At 39.3% G+C, this 25,948-nt stretch overlaps 1 protein-coding gene across 7 annotated transcripts in view; it reads right to left on the bottom strand.

Moving 5' to 3' along the window:
* The window catches only part of CEP128 (centrosomal protein 128), a 141,369-nt gene extending 116,760 nt beyond the window's left edge, over positions 1 to 24,609 (bottom strand). For 6 of the 7 annotated variants that reach the window (XR_011324705.1, XM_069783718.1, XM_069783720.1 and 3 more), the window contains exons 1-7: positions 24,534 to 24,609; positions 18,835 to 18,995; positions 17,313 to 17,399; positions 12,407 to 12,533; positions 11,333 to 11,454; positions 8,800 to 8,891; positions 7,975 to 8,047 (exon numbers count right to left, since the gene is read on the bottom strand). Coding sequence is in view for 6 of the 7 variants with exons in the window: in XM_069783718.1 (XP_069639819.1) it covers positions 7,975 to 8,047; positions 8,800 to 8,891; positions 11,333 to 11,454; positions 12,407 to 12,533; positions 17,313 to 17,399; positions 18,835 to 18,981 (648 nt within the window). In the remaining variant the exon portion in view is untranslated. Of the gene's footprint in view, positions 1 to 7,974; positions 8,048 to 8,799; positions 8,892 to 11,332; positions 11,455 to 12,406; positions 12,534 to 17,312; positions 17,400 to 18,834; positions 18,996 to 24,533 lie in introns of those variants that run through there. The other variant, XM_069783723.1, reaches the window with a different exon arrangement.
* Positions 24,610 to 25,948: the final 1,339 nt, after the last annotated feature.

Below are 25,948 nucleotides of genomic sequence, written 5' to 3'. Positions count from 1 at the left end.
AGATATATTGCCATACTTCCTACATTTTGTTGTCAACTTTTCCTTTTTTAAGAGGATTTGCACAGAACATGTTTGAATATTTGCCCAACTCTCACTTCCTCCAAAGACTGAAGTTATCTCTGCATGTAATGTCATTTCATAAATAAAAAATTTGCAACCTCACAATCTATTCCAAATTTGTATGAAATAACAAAAGACATAGTAAATAAAGAACAAATCTTAGACTATGAGCAAATTGACTCATTAAAGCAATCGTTTTTTCCATCAAATTTTTGTCAACTTTTTTTGGTAAGATAGAGCTTGGCATACAGAACAGTTGACTATTAGTTAAAGAAAGTTGGTTTAGGATAAAGGAATAGGTACCACACTGGTTAACATTTCTTCAGAAGGAGAAGTATTTTCTGGTAGACAAATGCTTTCTATGAAACAATAAATTAGCACTAATCCTGAAAAAGAAGATTAAACAAAGGCAGCCTCATAAACACTACTTTTAACCTACTTTATAAAGAACAATACTTAGGAGATTATGGTCTCCCATTTGTGGTCCTCATTCCTTAGCATCCCCAAAAACTCAGCTGAAATTGGCCAATAGAGTCAAATGTTCAGGGGTACAGAGCTGTCAAACATATTTAGGCTTTGTGAGGGGTTTCAAGAAAATAAGATTCTAGACAGAGGTGATCTCATAAATACCCCATTTAGGGAAACAAGGAGAACTCAGCCTTTATTCCTTTGTTTTGGCTGTCAGCAAAGTACATGCATTTAGTCTGAAATTAAGTATTAGCTTATTTAACACTCTGTTGTGGTTTAACCCCAACCAGCAACTAAGCACCACGCAGCCGCTCACTCACTTCCCCCACCACCCAGTCGGATGGGGGAGAAAATCAGGAAAAGAAGTAAAAATCATGGGTTGAGATAAGAACTGTTTAATAGAACAGAAAAGAAGAAACTAATAATGATAATGATAATAAAATGACAACAGTAATAATAAAAGGATTGGAATATACAAATGATGCACAGTGCGATTGCTCACCAACCGCCGATTGACACCCAGATAGTCCCCGAGCAGCGATCCCCCTACCCCCACTCTCCCCAGTTTATATACCAGATGTGATGACACATGGTATGGAATACCCCGTTGGCCACTTTGGGTCAGCTGCCCTGGCTGTGTCACCTCCCAACTTCTTGTGCCCCTCCAGCTTTCTCACTGGCTGGGCATGAGAAGCTGAAAAATCCTTGACTTTAGACTAAACATTACTTAGCAACAACTGAAAACTTCACTGTTATCAACATTCTTCTCATACTTAACTCAAAAACACAGCACTATACCAGCTACTAGGAAGACAATTAACTCTATCCCAGCTGAAATCAGGACACATTCTAAAAAAAAATTACATTGGAAGTTGTCGTGGTTTAACCCCAGCCAGCAACTAAGCACCACGCAGCTGCTCACTCACTCCCCCCCATCCAGTGGGATGGGGGAGAAAATCGGGAAACGAAGTAAAACTCCTGGGTTGAGATAAGAACGGTTTAATAGAACAGAAAAGAAGAAACTAATAATGATAGTGATAACACTAATAAAATGACAACAGTAGTAATAAAAGGATTGAAATGTACAAATGATGTGCAGGGCAATTGCTCACCACCCGCCGACCGACACCCAGCCAGTCCCCACGCAGCGAATCCCTGCCCCCCACTTCCCAGTTCCTAAACTAGATGGGACATCACATGGTATGGAATACACTGTTGGCCAGTTTGGGTCAGGTGCCCTGGCTGGGCATGAGAGGCTGAAAAATCCTTGACTATAGTCTAAACACTACTGAGCAACAACTGAAAACATCAGTGTTATCAACATTCTTCACATACTGAACTCAAAACACAGCACTGTATCAGCTACTAGGAAGACAGTTAACTGTCCCAGCTGAAACCAGGACAGAAGTATAAGAAAATAAAGTTAGCAGTGAAGTCAGAATGATGCCAAATGTCATGGGACTTTGGAGGTGTATCATGGTGAGGAGGCATAATATGGGAAGAACATGAAAGTTCTTGTACAAGGATTTAGATAACCAGAATACAATAGAAGTTTTTGTAGGGTGACACAAACACAAAAGCGTTCAAGTGGTAAGGGAGGAGACTGGGAAAGAAGGCAGAGAGCATGCAAGTCCATAGCAGATCAGGCTTTATTATGTTGCACCTTGCAACAGCACAAAAGAACCAAATACCATCACTTGTGGCTTCTTCTACATCCTCTGGAAAAACTGCTATGTCACGTTCATGTCCTAGCAATGTTTAGCAATAAGACTTCCTGGAGTGCAGTAAACTTACCTTCTCTATTTTGGAAAATTTAGTATCATCACACTATCATAACCTCTGTCACTTATCACTACATTTTCCAAATTATTTGTCATTTATGCTATGGAATAGCTGAAGTCCCAACACAGGTCCCTCCAAATCTGAGGCCAATCTTCTGATGCATTTCTATGTCGGAACCTGCCAACAGACTCCTTGGTCAAGACAGATGCAAAAAAACTTAATACATTCTTTCTCCCATCCTCTCCACAAATGTTACCTCCCCTGACCATTCTTTCTAGTTTGATCATCTTTTTACCTAGTGATACTATGGCATTAAACAGGGTTTATCAGTGCATATAACTTTGCAACCTTTTGTCAACTTTTTTTTAAAACTTGCCTTACTGCATTTTTATATTTAACTGTTGAAGTTTATCCAACCTTTCTACTTCTCTCATTTGGCTATAACTTTTGGAAGGACTCCTTTTTACTTTGTGTCATTACATCAGCTATCTTTTGACCTCCCTCGTACCTTTTAATGGATTTATTTGAAGTCATTACTGTAGTGTATTCACATCACTTCCACATTGTCTGGAAATATTCTACTGTCTTCATTCCCCAACACTTTCCTAAGAGGTGTCATTATTTTTGTGCAATTTTCTTTTCGAAACAAAACATTATTCTAAGAGGTTTAACATTTTTGCTCCAGTAGGGATGCCAAATGTAAGTTTGTTCTGGTCATTGTTACAAGGTGAGTATTTCACACATTAAAAGCCATGCACGGGACACTTGTTTATAATGAACAACTGATTTTTTTTCTTCTGGAACACGTCTGCTTATTTGCTCCACAAAGCAGTTAATGAACCACCTAAAAACATAGTTCCTCCAATATAACATTTACCCAATCTACACTAGTGTAGACATTATCTCCCACAAGATTTACGGTCCCTGTTTTTGTAGCCTCTCTGGCCTTCCTTGGTTTGTCACAGAGCCTGTGACAATAGGGGTACCAAAAAAAAAAAAAAAAAAATTAGAAGCAGTTAAACGTTAACTCATTAATTAGCACATGCAGAAGAAACTCTAAAACTCACTTCTCTTCCTTTATCCCAAATAACCCTGACTCAGGACAACATTTCTACCATAAGAGTATGTATCTCCTCCTCTGGATCTTATCAGAAGCCTTAGTGTAGACAAGTGATTCACTGAAGAACAGTACAAAGAATATGGAAGTTCTACATAATGACATGAAATGCTAGCAATAAATTATTGCATTGACAACATATTAGAATGTGATTTCAAGGATGCATTTTTAGCAACACAGACTACCTGAACAACAATCGTGACACTAAGAGCTGTGTCTCTGCATAATGCTTTCAGGTAGCAGCAAAATCTATGAAAATAGATTAGGCTATCAAAAAGATCCTCCACCACCAATTAAACACAAAGAATAGAATGTCCTGTTTAAAACCAGGGTGACATTTAAGTCATGCAGCTAAATATAACCTTGTGGAAGATGCTGAGTGCTTAATCTACAAAAAGCAGCATCCTACTTCTTGAATTTCTCTCCTGTTTTTCAGCTTTCCACTGTTATTTCTAGTGCACAAGTCCTGCTGACTGAAATCTATTTCAACAGATTTTTGTTGCCTTTCTTGTTATGACCTATTTTATCATCAATGCAGACTTGAAACAGAAGTATTAAAATCACAAAAATAGCAAATTTGTTTCACAGATGTCACTTTAAATATTGTTAAACTTTTCCCTCATGGGAAATGATCATGTGCAATATACATTTTACAAGTCACCTGTGCAGAGCCAAAAATCCCTATATCAGATCTTCTGAAGGACAGCTCCTTATCTGACAATAATCCTGGCTCTCTGAGATATCATAACCACATTAACTCCATCTGAGACCTTTTTCACCTGACATTGCTGTCTTTTTCCACAGACACAGCCTACACTAACATTCTAATGGCACCATCTCAATTAAGCATCTACTTAATTTGAACAAATCTGTGCTTCAGTGCAGCTGCTTTTTATGCATAAAGATCAGCTTCTTGTGCTATTTGGGATGTGCTTCTATACCAGGAGATTGCAACAAAATATCCAAGAGGGCTATCTTACATAACCATAAAGTGAGTAAAGTAAAGTAAACATTCTTTCTAATTGTTTATAGGTCTGTATGGACACTCCTCTAGCAAATATCCAAACTCTTTTCAAGAAAAAAGGAATCTCACAAAATGTCTAGATAAGATAACAGATTTTGATATGGGGAGTTGTAGAACCTGCAGTCTTTATACAAAACCACACGTAGATTTTCAAGTACAAGGCCATTGAGAGTTCTTGATTTGAAACAGCCATCCAACTATGCCTGTGTCATCACCTCAGATGTCCTCCAGATTTTTATACTGGGGTGGAAAAGGCTCCCTTTAAAGGTAAAATTAAAAGTGCATTGATTGTGCTGTGTGCCTCTTAAAAAATTATTCAGACTCAGCATCAAAAAGGCTCTAAGAATTGTAACCTCTAATAAAAATAAATTCTGAACTAGTGACTCAGAACAACTGTATTGACTAGACCTTTATCACCACATATCTATATACAGGCAATTTTCAAACAGCACTGAATATACTGAACAGTACAGCTTTAAGAATTTAGATGTATGTCCCTACAGAAATAAAGACTTAAGGACACTGAACTGAAAAGAATGTTTCTGCCATGAACTCATCCTGTCAAATTATCAAGACTTCAAGTTGACAATTTATCACCAACAACCATACAGTAGAATACAAATACAAGGATGACACTGCTGGAGATGATAAACAAACACTCCAAAGAGAAGTGATAAAAAAGTTCCTGCACAACTTTGCATAATGAAATCGTGAGGAAAAAGTATTTCCCCCTACCCAACTCACTTTCACCAGTGAGAAATCAATTCTGAATTAAATAATCTCAGAAGAATTCCTAAACATAGACAGGTACTAAAGGATCTCAAAAATCTGCAATAACAGACCACAATTTCTACACGCACTCTAATCTCATGCTTTGCTATGCCCACCATTAGAGTTATTTTTATTCTTAATGTCCATACTAAATTCCTCTCTTTTGCATACACCTCATCTCACCCATTCTGCCAGCCGCATCAGTGTAACAGTAGATCATTAGGTTTTGAACAAGGGCAAGGATGCACATCTAGTATGAGAGCACAGGTAAAGAAGCAGTGCAGAATGTTGCTACCGCTAGGCTTTTTCAGTGGTGTGGAATTGCCTGAATACAATGAGTGATTAAGCATGTCAGAATTCCTCAGCCTGAAGAGAAAGGGAATCCTCTGAAAGGTCTCTGAAGAAACTGAACAAACTCCTCCACTGAAAATCAGGGATGAAAAAGCAGCTAGATTAAAAAAAAAACCCTACAACAATAACAAAAAAGCCACAACAAAAAAAACAAAACAAACACTCCAACCAAAACATACCAAACACATGCACATACACAAAATAACCAATAAAAACAAACCACCACAAAAGTGGCAGCTCCTCTCACAATACGTAATCTATCTGGAGAACTCCTTGCTATAGGACAAGTAAGATGATAAAGATATGCAAGTCATAACAAAGACTGGACAAGTTCCAGAAAAGAAATCCACAGAGGCATTACTAAGTACAGAAAGTACAGAGATCAATTCCAGACCAAGCAGCTCTCAAGCCACAAGTGATTAGACTAGTATTGTACAGAATTATCATTAGATGCCTTTCTATTCTAATATCGTTCACTAAACATCCACTGCTTGACCATTCATCATACATGGCTAGATCTTTCCTAACTACATATTTCTTCTGCAAATTGAACCCCAGCAGTTGTTTTAAACTTTCAAGGAAGTCTTTGAATAAGTGGCCTTTTTTATCCCCCTCCCCCCCTTTTCTTTTTTTCCCTCTACTCTTTCTGGTCTTCTCTCCATTTGGCCAATGTTCTTCCTGAGATAATAAGCAGCAATGAGCAGAATATTCCAGCTGAAGTCTTACTAGTCCTACACATGAAAACCACCTCACTGCAGCTTACTGGAGCATTTGTGTCTTCACTAAAAGAATGTCATTAAACACTTGAGCTTTCATAGCTTTATTGGATGATAATGTTCTCTCTCAACTAAGAGACTCTTCTGGTATTCCCCTTACCATTAACAAACTACAGAAAGCTTCCTTGTTACACTTCACATGTCTCTTTTTTTCGCTTCTCTCACGTCAAAAGTTGTAACATTCAATTTCAAATCTTGAAATTCTACTATAGGAGGTCACAAAGAGTTAGTTATTTCTTTCATTAATGAAAAGACAGTGGCTGCCAGCATTCCAGAGGATTGAGGAAGAAGGTTTGTCTCATTCAACTGAACAGTTGTAGGGTAGCCAGCTGTAGCAGCTATTTTCTTGAGAATTACCTTGGTTAAAACTTACTGAGTTTGCTCATCTTCTGGTACATGAAAGAGAAAAAGTATACTGATAAGAAGGACACAACAAGAAAAACACAGAGTTTTGCAAGTATCAAGAATTCTTTATCAGATAAACTTATTTGATCTTACCAGGCTATTAGGAGAAAGCAGAGCTAACATTCTAACACAGATAGCCTGTTACATTTTTCTAGGAAGGCCAACAACGCTAGTCTTCCTCCACTGACAGATTCTATCATATCAAGCATACAACTGGTACTGATAGATTATAGTCTACTGAATCCCTGTCCAACTTCATGTAGAGTCAGGAACTTACACAAGTACAACTATTAAGTCTGCTGGTGCCAACAGGTGATCGGTGCCAACAATATTGTTATCAGTGACAAACACATCACTAAAGCTCTTGACAGAGCATTTACTATCAATTCATGCAATTTTAGGGCAAGATGAATCACCTATGGGAAAATAAGGACACACAACACTTGCTCAGAAAAGTCAGCATTGCTACTGATACCATATTAATATTTACATGAAGCATACACTCAAGCCTTATATGTCAAGAACTACCTACAGAATTTTCACCTCCTAACTACTGGGGAGATTCTCAACTTCTTTTGTTCCTACAGCAATACACTGTGACTTCCACCTCAATAGCAGATCTCTTTTATATTTAAGAGATATAGACTGCAGTTAGTCTACTTTCAGCAGATACAGGAAGTAAAAAAGAAGAGACTATCATGGCTGTCCTGCCTCCTTTGTTATATTTGTCACAAAGCCTTTAGAGAAGAGTGCAGCCCAAAGAGATTTCTCCCATTACGCTGCACAGATGATAAGGACTGAAAAGGACAGGGAGGGAGGGGGGAGGAAGAGGAAACAATATTATTCATCATCATAATATGGGAAAGCTTGTACCTTTCAAAAGGTATCTTCAACAAGTATGACAGCATTCAAACTGATGTTCAAAGTTAAAAAGCAGCCTTCTCCAAGACCATGAATTTTGAAACAGAAAAAATCACTACATACACACTTGTAAAAGAGTCACTTTTACTTTAAACAAGTACCTGAAGTATAAAACTTGTCTTGCTGATTTCATTATGGAAGGGTAACATTATAACAACCTATAGTAGCCTAGATAAGAGCATGTTCAGATATACGTACTAAAATGTGGTACTGATTACCAACACACACATTAAACTAGAAGTCCATATTCTGCTTAGAATACTAAATATACATCATCTTTTCACATTATTCACACTCACCGTTTCTTGTCTTTGGGACTCAGTGAGCTTTTCAGACAACTCTTCTAGAGTCTTTCTCAATTCAGCATCAGTCCTTCATAGAAAAATACAGGTAAGAATATTCTACAGTACGAAAACTAGATATCAACTGTGATAATTTTAAACAGCAGCAATCTTCTGGATTTTAATGCTACTTCAACTTGTTCTACAGCCTTTAAATTGCTAGCATAATTAGAGACCAGCCTCAAGTGGAAAATTCATGAGAAAAAGCATTTCCATTCCTCAAGTGAACATAACAGAGCATCTAGTTTGAAAGGCTAGGTATCAGGTCAACAAGTACAAAATTATGAACACTTCTACACAGTCCTTTTGAACAGTACTAGTTCCTACTAGGAACTAATTAGCAGACTAATTCCTGTTATTGCTATTAGACAAAGCACCATATGTTGAGACAGTATGTACTTTAAAAAAACATTATGGCCTGCATGAGATCTTGCCCTCAAGAGACTCCAGTACCAAAAACAAATAAGGAGCAAAGTTGTAATAAAAGAAGTTCCTAAGTTCTTGTTGGTTTGTCCATATATAAAAAAAAAGTGGGGGAGGGGGAGCCACATACACTACACATATCAGAACTGATGGGTGTTATTTACATTTATAAATACTGCACAAAATGACATGGAATAAGCAGTTCATAACACTGCTTTCATCTACACATTGTGCAATCCCCCACTCTCCCCAAAATTATTTTTTTTAAATACAAAAGAACAAAGGAGTTTAAGAATTATTTAAAAGCATAACAATTATTTTCCATGCTATTCTTCACATGGAGTTACATTCTGTTTATACCGATTTCTTCTTGAAAGTTCCCGACTGATGTCGTCTCCTAGGCGAACTTGTTCACTGCTGAGATCTCGAAGAGACTGGTGGAAAGAATGCAGCTGTAAATCAAAGTACACAAATTAAGCCAAGGCTTAGGAACCCTTTTTTCTGTGATATTCCAAAAATACATATATACACACTTTATAAAATAAAGCACATAAAAGTAACCTACAAAGTAACAAAATTCCATGAATTGCAGATGAGCCTGGATGAGTGGATGAGGCTTCCATGCTTCTATTTCAATCAACCCTTCACAACACTTGGTCATGGAAGTTTAATTCTCAGTACATTATTTATTAAACCAAGTTTCCCAACTATGGGGTTTTTTCCTATGGTTCAGAGCTTCGTCATTTTGGTTACCTGACAGTGCACCATCATTTTAACCTAATGCAAACAAGTTGAAAGGTCTGAACAGGTGAAGTCAGGAAAGACACATTTCCTGCTAATAAATGCCAGTATAAGTGAAACAAAGTTCTGCCCAGCTATATATATTACTATAAAAAGATGGCACATGAAATTGGAAGTGACCAAGCAGAACACTATGATGTATTCAGGAACTACTAAAGCACTAAGGAAAGGTATTTTACCTTGCCCAAGACTTTACATACTCTACTAGAATGCTATTTTCAGAGCTTGGGGAAAAAAAACAAAACACCATACATCTATTTTCCTCTGTAAAACCCCCCATTTCCCCATTCAGCAGGCCCCCAATTTATAGTCAAATTTGTTAAGGGAGCAAATAAAAAATGTAATAGGTTATCCATCCTTCATGGGATAAAAAGTAACAGTTAATCCATCGTAATCCAACCTACTGCTGTCCACAGCTCAGTGGCCAGGACCATCATTATGAAAAACCCTGGTTTATAATAACGCCTTGTTCTATGCCCAAGATTTAAACCTGGATCTTCCATAGCCCAGCTGACTGCCTTCAACATTGAGACACAGGCACTACCATCTCACCTGTGCGACTAACCAGAAATTTCAACCTGACACAAGAGACTTTGAAAAACACAACATATTTTCAGAACATATCAGCCTAAGAAGGAGAGAGACTCAAATGTGCCAAAAACCCGTTCAGCTGGAAAATTACCTTAGCTAGCAGCAGTCATAATGGGAATAAAGGGACTGTGGTTACAGAAAGAAGAAAAAGCCACAGCTTTAGTTAAGCAGTACTGCCTTCTCTCTGCCCCAATGTCTATCTATGGTCATGATCAATAACTACTTCTAGTTCATCATTCCTCAAAGCACTATATTCTTCTTACAAAATAGTTAATGATTGAGTAAAGCCATATTCACTCACTCAAAGACAAGAATAAGGAATAAATGAGCAGTTATCATCAAAACAGGAAAAAAAGCAATTTGCTTACATACTTAATATAAACTAGGAATTTTGTATGCATTGGAGGAACTCCCTTGAATAAAATTTCTAAGATATTTATAGAATATTTAGTAGTCTAAAATAGTTCTAAGCTTTTTGGAAGCTTAGGAGGAAAGATGTCCATGTAACATTACTTCCTTCCAAGGATTATGTTTCACACTAACCTTGGGGGAGGAAGGAATGGGGGAAGAAGTAGACTGAAAGGACAATGAAAGAGGGTTAAATAGAAGCCTAGGAATTTCTGTAGCACTCAGACTTCCCAAAAAGTCAACTGAGAGAATGTATTGTGGTTAAGTTTAAAACTAATTATTTGGAAGTTGAGACTGATTTAATGAAGTCAACATGAACACCTTACAATTAGGTGCTTTAGTATTAGTCATAATACATTTCTCCTGGACAAATTAGTCCACACAAAGGGATTCACTCCAGCAGCTCTAGCCACTCTGAAAGAGCAAAAACAGGTACTGAAATCTCCTCTCTATATGTAAGATATAGAAAGCCTATAATCTTATCCATTAAAGTACTTAATTCATTTTTTCTGAAGAGTCTGCAAGTAAACACAAGTTGAGGGGTATGAAAATTACCAGTACCATACACATCCTCTCCTCCTCGCATCATCTGCCTGAAGTACAGAGTCAAATTATCCCACTCACAGGTCAGACCTAGAATTAAGATGGAGAACTAGCTGGCTCAAAATCAATCCAGGCTACACTGAAGTAAACAGCAAAAGCACCAAGATCCTGTGCCATTAACTAAAGCAGAACAATCCCCTTTATAGCCACACTGGATTTCAGCATGTAGGTGGATGTTAATCACATATTCAGAGATGATTTTTCTTTCTTATACGTGGCCTAAGAAGTACAGAGATAATTTCCATACATTCCTTTTGATATCACTACTGTCTTTTTCTCTATAATGATAGATTTGCATGAAATTTCATGACACTGATAAATACAATAAGTGACTGCCTAATGAAGAATGGCATGTAACATTGAAAGTACACTTCATAGCTGAAACATTCTTAGCTGTATCATCAGAATAGTCTCATTTGATGTAAAAGCAAAGAGCCTGGTGACCACATATTGCCTATTTGGGGAAGCAACTCCCATTAGTGCTCTGTACCTGGTCCAAATTATCTGCCTCATTGACAAATCGAACACTTGCAGATCTAGACCTTCGATGTTTATTGCCCTGTGAGTCTCCATAATCCCTGAGAGGAGAAGTAGGCAGGAAGTGGCGGTTCCCTTTATGAGATAAGAGATAAAAAAATAAGTAGGAAGACAAAACTTTGTATGGGAAATTTTTCATTTTGCTTCATGGAAAACATGTGTTTCATCTTGCCAATATCCTTATAGGCCACATTACAGACAAAACAACTACTGAAGTTACATAAAATGCACAGGCATACTTCTTGTTTAGCTCTTCCCAGGATTATTCTTCAACTGAAATATTTCTGGAATACATGTGTGATGGGTAAGAAAGAGGTTTCCTTTGTTCCTCTAAGGAATAGGTAGTTTTTGACTCAAGTTTTACTTGCCCAAGCAACAGCTTTTCCTCCACCTGGGTCTATTATAGCTTCAAACTACAGTACTTCACAGCTTTCACATTAGAAAAATTAAAGTTTAGAGCTTTCTACTAAAATATATTAAATGGTACTTCCAGGAGGAATACTCCTCGAAAATACAACTTTCCTAAAATATGAATTTGCAGAGAGACATACAAGAAGAAACTACTTTTCTGTAGGTTATACATTGGTCCAGGTTTTCTTTTTCTACTGAGCCTTACATAATTTCATCCACACATCCATAATCTCATGCATTTAAAATTTAACTTTCCTCTTTGCTGTGAAGCAAGCTTCAGAAGCTGCAATATCTTTTGGATTTAGCTTTAACTTGTATGTACCTACAACTCATGAAGTGGACAAGGAATTTTCTCTACTGAAAGAATCAATGTTTCATTTAGCTCTCTCAGGATATCAGCAGAAAAGACTATGTAACAGAAAGCTATAAGAATTTACCAAATAAACAACTGTATAACTTAATGCAGGTCTCCAAAATTTCTAAACTGAATTTCTTTGAAATAATCAATGATGACTTCATGCCACTATCTTTACACATTTTTCTTCTTAATTTCCTCTTCCCATAGAAAAGCTATATGACACAATTTAAGTATACTCAAGCACCTTAAGTATTTTACCTGACACTCCTCCTCCATCCAGATCACTAGGGTATAAGCTTGAGAGAGAAGCACTTCTCACTCCAGAGTTTCGGGTTAATCGTTGGCTCCTTAACTGACCTATAGATTGTTCCAGTGTTTCTTTTAACTGCAGAAAAATTACAATTTACTGAAATATGAACATAGACTGATTAAAAAAAAGACATGCATGTAAAATATTTTCAAAAAAATTCATTAAAAGAATCAAAACTATTTTTAAGCCAAGTATAGCTATGAATTAATAACAGCTTTTCTTCAATATCTCATATATCATATTCCTATAACTAAACAAAACATCTTTCCAACATTGGCAGCTTCAAATATCAAGTTTCTTAAAACAGTGGTGCAACACACCAGGAAAACTGAAAAGAAAAGTATGTTTCCTACAACCAAAATAAGACCTATTTGCCAGCAATGCTCAACAACTGCCCTGCAAAATCCAGAAAACAACTCCAAAGAATATTTTTTTAATTGGAATTTTTCTACCAGCCCTACCTGGAATCAATTTGACATATGGCTATCAAATTTCACTAAGCAGCTTTACATCAAGCCCAACTTTTAGTAGTTACAATTCCAGAAAAAGGCAGCCATTCCCAACTTAAAGTTCAGAACTATATTACTAAACAAGTTCTTCATTTTTCAAACTTGCATCTTATCTTCTGTATTGGGTTTGTGTGGCAAGATTTTGGTAGCGGGGGGGGTTACAGGGGTGGCTTCTGTGAGAAGCTTCTGGAAGCTTCCCCTGTGTCCAACAGAGCCAATACCAGCCGGCTCTAAGATGGACCCACCACTGGCCAAGGCCAAGCCCATCAGCGATAGTGGTAGCGCCTCTGCGATAACATATTTAAGAAGGAAAAAAAGTTCCAGGACACACAGAAATGGCAGCTGGCAAGAGGAGTGAGAACACGTAAAAGCACCAACCCTGCAGCCCCAAAGGTCAGTGAAGAAAGAGGGGGTGGAGGTGCTCCAGGCACCAGAGCAGAGATTCCCCTGCAGCCCATGGGGAAGACCATGGTGAGGCAGGCTGTCCCCCTGCAGCCCATGGAGGTCCACAGTGGAGCAGATATCCACCTGCAGCCCGGGGAGGACCCCACGCCAGAGCAGGTGGGTGCCCGAAGGAGGTTGTGACCCCATGGGAAGCCCACATTGGAGCAGGCTCCTGGCAGGACCTGCAGATCCGTGGAGAGAGGAGCCTATGCTGGAGCAGGTTTTCTGGTAGGACTTGTGACCCTGTGGGGGACCCACGCTGGAGCAGTGAGCTCCTGAAGGACTGCACGCCATGGAAGGCACCCATGCTGGAGCAGTTCGTGAAGAACTGCAGCCCGTGGGAAGGACCCACGTTGGAGAAGTTCGTGGAGGACTGTCTCCCATGGGAGGGACCCCATGCTGGAGCAGGGGAAGAATGTGATGAGTCCTGCCCCTGAGGAGGATGAAGCAGCAGAGATAACGTGATGAACTGACCGTAAACCCCATTCCCCGTCCCCCTGCATCGCTGTGGGGGGGTAGGTAGAGAATCCGGGAGTGAAGTTGTGCCCAGGAAGAAGGGAGGGGTGGAGGGAAGGTGTTTTGAGATTTGGTTTTATTTCTCATTACCCTGCTCTGGTTGATTGGTAATAAATTGAGTTAATTTTCCCCAAGCTGAGTCTGTTTTGCCCATGACAGTAATTGGTGAGTGATCTCTCCTGTCCTTATCTTGACCCACAAGCCCTTTGTTATATTTTCTCTCCCCTGTCCAGCTGAGAAGGGGGGAGTGATAGAAAGGCTTTGGTGGGCACCTGGCATCCAGCCAGGGTCAACTCACCACATTTTCTAAGATTGCATTTACTAACTTTGGTTCTTAGCCATTTGCATTTGTCACACCTTTATTTGACAATCCACAAAACATCCATTTCTAAAGGTTCACCTTTCCTCTCCCTAACAGAGGCTTGTACACAATGGTTAAATTGCTTCTTTATTCTTGCAGAATTATACACACTGTGTTGGATCTCTCTCTGGGCAACACTTTTTTCCCAAAGCATAAAACACTATGTTAAATCTTTTCTGAAGCTTTCAATGCTTGCTTAGGTTCTTTTTAAAGTATTATGTTTTCATTACATGGTACTATAAGAACAAGTTCATCATCACTAAGAAACTCTCAAACCAAAAACCTTAAGGATTTTCTAATGCTTTCTCAAAAAGAATGAGGCTACTTGAGGGAAAAAGATACAACAATGCATGTATGTAACAAAAGATCACTTTTGTATTCAAAAAGCTGAAACTTAAAAAAAAAAAATCATGAATATGCCAGAGGATCAAAGAAAGAACAGCAATAACTCAATTTTCAAATCTAACTTGACTCTGTCAAAGACTTATCTTGCATCTTTAATAGGGCAACAAAAACTCTGAATTAAGCTACAGGTGCTCAATTTGCATGCTTTAGCTTTACAGCACTCATTTTCATCCTTTCTACCTGAAACCAGACAGCTGGATTTTTTTATTTTTTTTTATTTTTTTTAAACAAAGAACCATGACAATGTCCAGAATTAACAACCTTGTTCTTCAGTCTGTTTCTTTAGAACAGAACAATGGCCAAAAAATTTTTTAAAAATTTTGAGTTATAATTTACATTATCAACATCGTCATATTTTAAGGTATTTGTGTTCTCTTAAAAAACAACTTAATTATTAAAAGAATGAAGAGAGGCTAGTGACAGTAGAACAGAGATACTAACATACACAAATTTGAATAGAATATCTTTAATATTCACCAATCTGAATTCCATTCCTCGACATCTCATCTATAAGCTCTTTAAATCCTATCAAAACAGTGCCTAACGTTTTGGTCCTTTCCCATTTCTTCTTTCTTTTGTTGTTTTGTTTTGTTTTGAATTTATTTAAAGAGACAAACATCAGTGCCACCAGAAAAAAGAAAACAAAAAACCCCAACCAGATCCCTCTCAAAGGCTAATTACTTTTAAACCTCTCCAAAGCCTCACACGGGGGGGGGGGGGGGGGGGGGGGGGGGGGGGGGGGGAACAACAAACAAACAAACAAAAAAACCCCAAACACACTCCAAAACATTCTCTCCTCCCTCTCCCCCACCTCCCCACCCCAAAGGGCAGAACAGAACCTTTCCTATTCCTGTCCTCCATGGACATAACAAAATCACAGACCAACAGTGAAGTCAGCAGGAGAATAACATTGCTCTGGAACAGAGCACACATGGAGAGTACAATGTTCCCACCACTAGAGAATCAACAACAGCAAGAACAAAATAAAGTTCTGAGCAGCAAACCTTCCTGACCCTGTAAGATACATAGCAAGTTTTGCATTGATTCACAGGCAGACACCAGGCACCTCACAGTGGGGTTGCAAGACTAATTTATAAATTAGAATGGAAAATAGCTCCTCAGCAGCCCAACAGTCACCAATTCATAAATGCAAATACGCTATACAATGGTCTGAAGGAAGTATTTTTTAAGGAAAAGATCATAAAGAATTAAGAGTCAGACAGTACAATATTTGGCATAACTGACAGACCCTAAACACATATTCCATTTGGAGGAAAATATTCTTAGATAAACAAGTTTGTCTAATGCAGTAGAAACACTTGACTGACTATCATTGTGAAAAAAAACCCAACACATCACCATCCAAATGAGAAATTTATTCAAGTTTTTCTTAAATATTTATTATAGAAGGAAAATAGATACACTACTTCCTGATCCCAGCTGCTACTTCCCACATACCAAACACATACATCTATTCTATGCGAGTGGAAACTTCTGCTTCAGAAAGGGAACAGGAACTCAGAGAAACATGCTATTTTTACTTATAAGACTGATTTTACTCTACTATTTAAAGCTCAAGCAAGAGATGGTTAGTCTCTAGATTTCTCCTCCACTTGAGCCATAATCAAAAGCCACCTAGCATGACTAAGAAGAATGGACATTAAGTCAAAACTAACTTTAAGTGATGTCTCACTCACCTTGATGTTTCCTAATAGAAAATTTTTCCAGAATAACAATGTTGAACTATATTTAGTATCAGTATTTGTTAAAAACAGACAATCTTAAATGGTTCCAATGCCCACCAGAAATTCCACAAATTCAATACCAAAGTAAAGCTTATAAAGACACAACCAGCATTCAAACAGAAGAAAAAAATTGAGGCATATAATATTCCCAATTACTTCCATGCAGAGCTTGTGCATACTGATTTAGAAAGCAAGTTGTCTGAAGAAAACAAGCCTTCTTTTCTACGTATTTACTTTTTCTTTTTCTCTCTACTTTCACATGCAAAATATTCCTGCATCTCATATGTATGTTTCAAGGCAGCACCTGCTGCAGTTTGTTTGTAACCACATTAGAAACCTCTCTTGCCCTACCAGCACTAATTTACTTTCTCTGTCTAGACATCTGCTTTCAAACTTGTAGAAGCTTGAGATTTATGAGTATTTCACCCTTTCTACAATTTAGAGAAAGCTGGTCAACAGATTCAGAAGCTGTTGACTGACAGGAAGCTGTAGAATGACAGGAAAAAAACCTACACCAGTATGATCACAATCTCATTCCCTGCTATAATTCAGCTTTTATCTTATCACTTATTCATGCAAACGAAATATGTTCCCTAATACTCTATCTATTTCAGCTATGCACCTTATACTTGGCATAGTATCATAACAACAATCTCTTTGGTGCTTGTAAACCAGAAAAGTAAGGAAGCTACAAAACCTTCATTATATAACATATTACTATAGTTTGATTTAGATGGCTCAAGTAAATATGAAAAGTTTCTGTTTACATCTACTTAACTCTTGATATAGTTTGTCCATTACTACAAAGTTTCCAGCTATGAATGCTATTAGCAGAAAAGATTCAAGAAGTTAAGATAAACTGAAAGTTGCTCACAGTTGCTATTGCTTCGGTTTGTTCCTTGTTGTATTCTCTGTATTGTCCTAGCAAATGGTCAACATGTCTTAGATTTCTGTTGGTATCCTTAAAAAAAAAAAAAAGTTGGAGGAAGAAAAGTCAAAACAGAAACCTCCTCTGATCAAACATTACTGTTCTCTTTATTATTCTTGGTTTGTAAGAGTAAATTGATAGCACAAGTGCTTTTTAAAGGGTCTAAGTATTCAAAATTCTATTCAAGTAACCAAAACCTGAAGATGTACAGAGCAGCTAAAGGGAACAAAAAACCCCCAAAACAACAAATAATAAAAAAACCTCAAACCACACCATCATTTGCAGTACAACAGTAAGGCCTTGGCTTCAAATAAAAAGTTTTGTAAGTTTCAGCCACTCTGTAGAAAAACCTTTTTAATCCAAAGATCTTAACATTACCTGCCTGTAAAACAGAATTAACTAAGAAATAACAAATTTTTGAAGATCAACACAATAGATAAGGTTTCTGCACAAGGTCTCTGCATGAGCACTCTCTGACCAGATGAAGAGCTGGATCAGATGGCAGATCTGCTGAAAAGCAGCCCACAAAAAGCAATTAGCTTAAAATCAGAATTTCAAAAGAGCAGCTAGAAAGAGGTTAGACAGAAACAGGACAATACGAAAGAGTCCCTTTTAAAAAATAGTCAGATTACATTCTTATTAACTCATCTCTTTTCTAACTTGATGATTATTTTTCAGCAAGTAAGTTTTGAAGTTTAAAATCAGCATTCTATATAGACTTTTCTCTTCTCACATATTAAAAAGAAAAAAAAAATATTGCCAGCCAAACAATACTTCAACACAAGTGATAATACATAAGCCCACCCACTCTAGGTATTCAGAACTGTCAGCTAGAGAAGAATGGCAATAAATTGTGTCAAGACAGCTAAATGTCTCCTCCCACTTGCAAAACAGATTCAGAGATTTCCTCTGCTGCCTCCACTGAAGCAGCAGGAATTAGATGAATACCTTTCCCTGCTCAGGTATGGACCTCTTACAAGTTTACAAATACTGCTTCTCACTGTGCTGTTCCACATCTAGAAAATATTTGAACTGTAAGCTCTGTCATGAGGGAATTGACTGCCTACATTTTTACTTCATCAGGAATTGGGAAATTTTACACAGTACAAGACAACAAAGATGGGGCTGGAACCTTCTGCTACAAAATTTAACATCTCTTCTGAGAATCTGACAAAGTTTATTTGGCATTATTCAGTTTGCTAACTTTATAAACAGTATTACCAAACCTTTAATTGTTTCTAACAACATTCTATTACTGTCTGAAATAACAGCTGTATAAAAGTGTAACAAGCCACATACTTTCAGCTCAAGGCAATATGATCAATTTCCTAAAACCTTTTTGGTTTGCATAGAAAGCAATATTTCCCATCAGTACAGTATTTTCCACAACTTCAGAAATGAAAATTTGACCCTATGTTTCAGAAATACAGACTGTATAAATACTTTAAAACCGTATTTTGTAAACAACCTGTAAAGTGCTTGCTAAAGTATGGATCTTCTCTGTGACTTCTTCAGCACCATAGTTCCGAGCTTTGTTGTGGGATGCTCTCACAGGTGGCCGCCTTCCTATTCGACCCCTAAGAAAGTTGTCTGAATCACTGGATGAATCTGCCATTAGTATCTTGAAACCTAGGCAGGAAGACCAGAAAAAGTAATGAATGTTAAATCCTGATTGTGACCAAACAGTCTCCGACTTGCACAACACTCCTAGAGCAATTTCATAGTCTCAGACTACATTTACTTTAGCCTTTCTGGTTCAGGTCAGCAGGATGTACTTTTGAAGCAGAACTTCCAGCTGCTCCTCAGTTATGTTTGTTCACACCATGAAGCAGTGCCAAGATGCAAGAGGCAGAGCCCATTAGGAGAGAACTAAATCAAAAGATGCACTCTCACTACTTTTAAGTGTTCAGTACCCAGGATAAGACCATAGCCCAAAGCAAATTCTCCCCCCAAAAACATACAGTGGAGACATCAAGGCTTTATCAATTGTTCTGGTCTGCAGAACCATTCCCCTTTACCTCATGCTACTTGCTAAGCTATATTCAGATTGGTCAGGGCCAATTCAGACAAATAACGCCAAGTAACTGACTGTCTGAAGCAAGTCTAAGAACCAATATCTTAATGACTTAAGGAGAATTGGAGATATTATGGAAGAAAGCAAATGCAGTGTCTTAAAAAGAAGGGAAGGAAAGAAAACTGTGGCCAAGAAGTTATAGACGAATCAACTTAATTTAAATATGTGGAAAAAATTAAAATAGACTATTTTAAGTTTCCAACAAAAGATCTGTTCTCACAAAAAGAAAAAAAAGGCAATGTATCCATTGATATCAAATCAATCGATCTGGTAATGAGTAACTAAATTTGTTAAACAGGGAAGAAGCAGTAGAGGTCACTTTTTTTTTTTTAAAAAAAAAAACCTTGGACACACGTGACATTCACAAAAGTAAGCTAAATAAACATGAACTAAATTAAGCTTTCCTAAAATGGAAGAGGTTGATTATCAGAACACATAGAGCAGTTAACAGAAATTAAGTGGCAAACTGGAGAGAGGCATCAAGTGAGAACCTGGAGTGAATCCACTATATATTTTCGTTAAATGACCTGATAATGTAATATAATCTGTTTATTAAGTTTGCAGCTGACACTAGCTGTCCAACTGGACAAATACAGCAAGGAAAACAGAAGTTAGCAGGTGAAAGAGAGAAAAAAAAGGCTATTCAAGAGCTTTAGTATTTCAAGTTGAATGTGCATCAACAATGTCATGTTCTGAAAAGAAAAAGTTAACACCATACAAGATGTAAAAATAAGGGTAATTTTGTAAATTGGGAAATATTTCTTTTATCCAATGTTAATCCGAAATAACCCAGATTACTATGTTGATGCTGGGGCAATTCACTTGACTAAAATTCAAAAATTACTTGAAGCAGAAGAAATACAGCTTGTGAGGAAAGAATGGGGATTGCTGAGGCTTAAGAATGGAGAGGTAGAGGAGGGTAAATAGGATAGCAATCATCAGAGATAGGAAAAGAAACTATTAAAAGCTACAGACAGCTATGACCAGTATGATAAAGTTGCAGAGTAACTGATTAAAATCACAACCTTCAAAAGGTAGGTTAGATAGAAATTTTTTCTTAAACTATTACACACTGCAGCAGTTTGCCTAAAGGTTACAGAATCACCATCATAAGATCTGTGTTAACAGCATCTGTTGGGAGAGGCAGTCTGAGCCTACTTTGGGGAAGAGGAAATAGACTGGCAAACTCTTGAACTCCCTTTGGTCCTGTAGTCAACACAAAAAAAGCCACAGTAAAAGTGTCATTCTTCTATTCATTAAAGCCGAAGTTTCCCAAAGAAATCATAGATGAGATTCAATTCTTATATTGTATTTTATATAGAGGCAACTTGATGTTTTTCCAGAGCCTTATATTTCATTTTAAAAAGGTTGTAAATTTGTGTCCCCCAGACTTGGATAGAAACCTTTCAAACATGAAAGGAGAGTAAATCAACGTACTCAGTCTATTCCTTACATTTTCTGAAGTGATGAATTTATCTCACCTTCCCCTCCCCTTATCTCACTGAAACACATTTTTACTGCCAGTATCAGAATTCAGTATTCCAGTGCCTCTCACTCTGATCAGCTGAAGTGAAGTCTAAATGAGGCTGAGAAAGCATAAACACTGAGCACTGGGAAACAGGAAATACGGGATATTTTCAAAGACAGAGAAAAATAAAAAACAAAACACCAGTATAAGTAACAACACGGAATAATATTCTTTTTTAACATAATTCAGTACAAAAAACCCCAAACAACTTACTCTGTCCTGCACATTACTACATCAAGCTGTATTTTCCCCTTGACCTTTACTAGAACCTCATATAGACATCAGCAAGATCCATATTCCAGCACACTGATAGACATGAAATGAGACTCCTCTCACGCAAGTTTGGCATCAGCTGTTCTAGAGTAATTTTGAATTCCTTCTATAACTGCAGTGTCAGTTCTCTAGGATAAAACGTCTCTTTCTGATCTTACCAAGCATGACAAGCAGCACAATGACTCAAAACCCAGTAAGCAACTGATTCAGTGATCAATTTCCTCCAATCTTAACAAAGGTTTTCAGTTTCAGCATTTTGTGAAAATATCTTTAAGACACCAAGTAAAGGGGAGACCCTATTAATAGCCACACTAAGAATTAAGTACAAGATCAACCTTATTAGAAACTCAACCCTGAGACATTAATCCACAGGAATCTAGCCCTCATCTACTCATGGAGCTACATGCCAGCACATTTTGTCTGACTGTAATCATTCTTACAGTCACAACACATGTAATTTTAATGATCATAGCAAATGGCTGATGGTTTGTATCTGTCATGTATTACCTCAACTACAAAGTCGTAGTAAACATTGTTTTGGCAATTTAGACTCTTCAGAACTCCATTCACAGTTTCACAGGAAGAAAATTGTCTTTTCCTCCCAAACTGAGCAGAAAAGCCTATGGTGGATTTACTCTGTATGTAGAATACCGCACAGAAATATCCCATAAGAGCTAGAAAACTAACCTTACATTATGCAATTCATATAGCTTGTCTGTGAGTCAAACAGCTCCTAGTGACAGACTAAGCTTAACTCTTAATTCCACCATGTCATATTTCTTTCTAGAAGCTAAAAGCCCCAAAATAACAACATCACTTACAACATTACGAGTTTCACATTGGTGAAAGGGGACTTTTTAAGCATACCTGAGTAGACAGAGAAATTAAGAACAATGAGACATGTAAGAACATTCAAATGATAGAAAGTGTTTTAACTCATTTCCTGATGAAAAGGCATAAGCCAGCATAATTCAAAAGGTTAGTTATTGCATCTCAGCTGATGGGAACTAAATTCTTAAAAATTTCTCAGACTCTTTTGAGAGTGGGCCTCTGAATATGGGCCTACACGTACCTCTAGTTAGACAAGTATGGCAACTTGTAATGTCAGAAAAAGAAATAGGCACTGATAGAAATAAATGAAAAACAGCAGTTGACTTATCTGCTGAAAACATCGTTCTAAGAAGCATCTCAAGCATAAGAGCCCCAACTACTGAAAAGCTATGACACTGCAGAAAACAAAAGGGAAATGAAGATTTACAGCAGAAAAGATTAATGGGCTTGTTTACAGCTGTCCAAAAATAAACTCATTAAGATACTTACTGTCCAAAGCACTGAAGAAAGGCTAGTAAACAAGGTAAATAGAAAAGTAAATGCTAGACACAAGAGGACATTTTGTCTGAAGAAAACTTTCTATTTATGGTTAAGTAGCATTCCTTTTTGTTCTCATGAGCAACCCAAGAGGAACTTTAAGTACTTTTAAGTTGAAGAAGTTTTGTTTCATACAAAGCAACATCCTCATTTTTAAAGGAATTACAGAAGTTTCATTTCAGATTAAAAAAAAAAAAAATCATAAAGTACAAATTTGTACAAATATTCTGTACGTACATTTGCCTATTAATTTAAACCAAAAAAAGCCTGTTATCACTTTTTCCAAAAACCTAGACTGATTTCAGCACATGAGCATACAACCTACTTGACAGTGAGAATCATTTGTCTTTTACTGGTTTTTAGTCTACCCAAACAGATTATAACCTTTCTTGCACCGAGGAAAAACATCCATACTCAGTATTTTCCTTCCCTGTAGAAAGCAGGGCATTTCAGTTACACTGAGGACTCTCTTGTTAAGAGATCTGCAGGATAAAGCAAACATAAAAGTACAGCTGCCAGTCTCAACAACAAGTTCTCCAGCTCAAGTAAACAAAAGATAAACTCAGTATACACAAACTGATTACTTCTCAGGTATTTTTGTTTAGCTCTGTGAGGACTATTCTATTGCTAGGTAACTAACTTAGTGCTTGTCCTGGTTTTGTCTGGGATAGAGTTAATTTTCTTTCTAGTAGCTAGTATACTGTTATGGTTTAGATTTAGTATGACAACAATATTGATAACACACTGATGTTTTTAGTATAAACGCTATTTAGCAACAATCGAGTCAAGGATTTTTCAGCTTCTTATGCCCAGCCAGCAAGAAAGCTGGAGGGGCACAAGAAGTTGGGAGGGGACACAGCCAGGACAGCTGGCCCAAACTGGCCAAAGGAATATTCCATACCATGTGTCGCCATACCCATTGTATCAACTGGAGGGAGCTGGGGACTAACTGGGCATCGGTCGGTGAGTGGCGAGTACTTGCACGGTGCATCACTTGTTTTGTATATCCCAATCATTTTATTATTACTGTCATATTATTGTTATCATTATTTTCTTCCTTTCTGTCCTATTAAACTGTCTTTATCTCAACCCACAAGTTTTTTCTTTTTTCTGATTCTCTCCCCCATCCCACCAGGGGTGTAGCGAGTGAGCAGCTGGGTGTGCTTAGTTGCTGGCTGGGGTTAAACCACGACAGAATTCTAAAGGCCTGTTTGAAGCCCTATAGTTAAGACTGAGGATGTCAAAAAATTCAATAGCTGTTCCAGAAATGGACATCACACCTGAAAGGCCCTTCCTGCAGTGCTTCTAATTGAGCCAGGATAAGTTTCCAAAAAGCCAGGACGGTGATCCAGCACGGTGACATTTCACCATCATGCTTTCAGGCACCAGTACCACACTTTACCGCCAACTTGCGACACCACGTTCCCAGCACTCAGCACCACGGCACAGAAAACGGTTCCTTCACACTGTTGGCAGCAAGTAAGCTCGACTAACGCCCTCTGCAAATCCTCTTCCGGCCGTGCACGTATCGAACTTTACCAACGGCCGACCTGATCTCTGAGGGCCTCCGGGCCTCCTGGATCTTCTGCCCCGGACAGGATCGCGGAAGCCCCGGGGGTAGCGGGACAACCCCAGAAGGGCGCCGGGCACGCCGACGGCCGGGCCTCCGCCAGGCCCGCGGGCTGCCGCCGCGGTCCCTCCGCGCCGCCGCGGTCCCTCCGCGCCGCCGCTCACTCGGCGCTCCGCCAGCCCCGAGCGGCAGCGCAGCCCCCTCCCGCGCGCCGCTCTGGCCGCGGCCCCCGGCTCCGCCCTCCCCGCGGCCCCAGCCCTCGCGGCGCAGCAGCTGCGGGAGGACGCCCCGCCGCCCCGAGGCGAAGCCGACCCCTTCCCCGCGCACGCCCGACAACCCCACGCGCCTCCTCACCTCGCCGCTATGGCAACTTGAACTAGCCGCCCTGCCGCCGGCTGCCAGGGCCGCCTTCCGGGCGCCAGCCCCGCCCGCCCCGCCCGCGCAAGGCTCTGTGGGACGGGCAGTCCACGGGCGGCAGACCGGCCGTGGGAGAGGGAGGGCGGAGGACCGCAACCCCCAAGAGGCTTTGCGGCGGAGAGGCCGAGCGGGCCGAGGCGCGCGCGCCCGCAGGAGCGGTAACGGAAGGCCCGGCCCCGCCCTGCGCGGAAGCCGTTGGTGCTTCAGAGGCCGCGGGGCGGGGGAGGCGGCGGCCGGCAGTCGCTCACGTACGCTGGTGTTTATAAAAGTTATTAAAAGGTGAACCTTTACAGAATACACGTTGGCGTGTACAAACGCTACAGCTAGATAAACATAAAGAGCAGAAGCTGTTGCCCTGGCAAGGCAGGTGTGTATGTTCTGCTCGTGAGGAGAGTGGGCACCTGGCTGATCCGCTGGGAAAAGGAGTGCGTGAGCCATGTCGAACAGTTGTTTCTTGCAAGGGAGACATCTCCATTCCTATCACTTGACTTGTTGAGTGATCACAGGAAACATCGCCTGGGCCTCTGAAACGTGGGCAGAACTTGCAGTAGTCCTAAAATCACTGGACTATTTGGCTGCGGAATATTTGGCTGCAGATCACCTGTAGGTGAGCGCTCAAGCCCACGCTAAACACAGTGGGTTGTTTTTTTAATACGGATATGTCTGTATTGCCTCCGGAATCCATTCCAGGGAGTGACCGTTGGCCTTTGAGCACGGTAATAAAGCACGGCTGACAATCCATACTGCCTACCTTCGTTCCTATCCCGCAGGACTGTTCCATTTACTCACCCGCAAGTCTAATGCAGCAGGGGTGCTTGCATGCCAGTGATTACAACACACTTCAGGAGCGAGCCAGGCCCCCCACGCTGGCAGCATCCACCAACAGCCCAGGAAATGGCTGTTGGCTGCTGCTGCTGTGTCTTTGATCTGTGGTCATGCTCAAGAGGCATTATCTGTGTCTGAGCTGAAGGCAGGTGAGACACAGAACAGGCATGTGACGATATAATTTACCTCACTGTGAGCTGAAGCATTAGTGAATAATTAGTGAAGAAATAAGTCTCCCCGGGCTTCCAATGCATGACCATCGCTCTGGCCTTTCCTCTGCAACCTGCAGCATGGTCGGGTTGTGCTGGCAGGTCTAAATGCAGGGTCAGGGCTTCTGCTTAGTCTCGTCTCACAAGGCTGCTTATGGTGGTCTCTGGGAGACAGGCCCTGAACCGTTCTGCGCTCTCTGAGGGATTTCCTCTCCTCCCAGTTCTGCACCCAGCAGTGGGCTTGCTCTCCCATAGAATCCCAGAATTCATCCATGAGCAGATTTCTTTTCCTGCCCTAGTAGCTTCTCTCAGGCCATC

Source organism: Haliaeetus albicilla, chromosome 5, assembly GCF_947461875.1.
Source record: "Haliaeetus albicilla chromosome 5, bHalAlb1.1, whole genome shotgun sequence".
In the NCBI taxonomy this organism is placed as follows: Eukaryota; Metazoa; Chordata; class Aves; order Accipitriformes; family Accipitridae; genus Haliaeetus; species Haliaeetus albicilla.
This window is presented reverse-complemented; position numbering and strand designations above follow the sequence as displayed.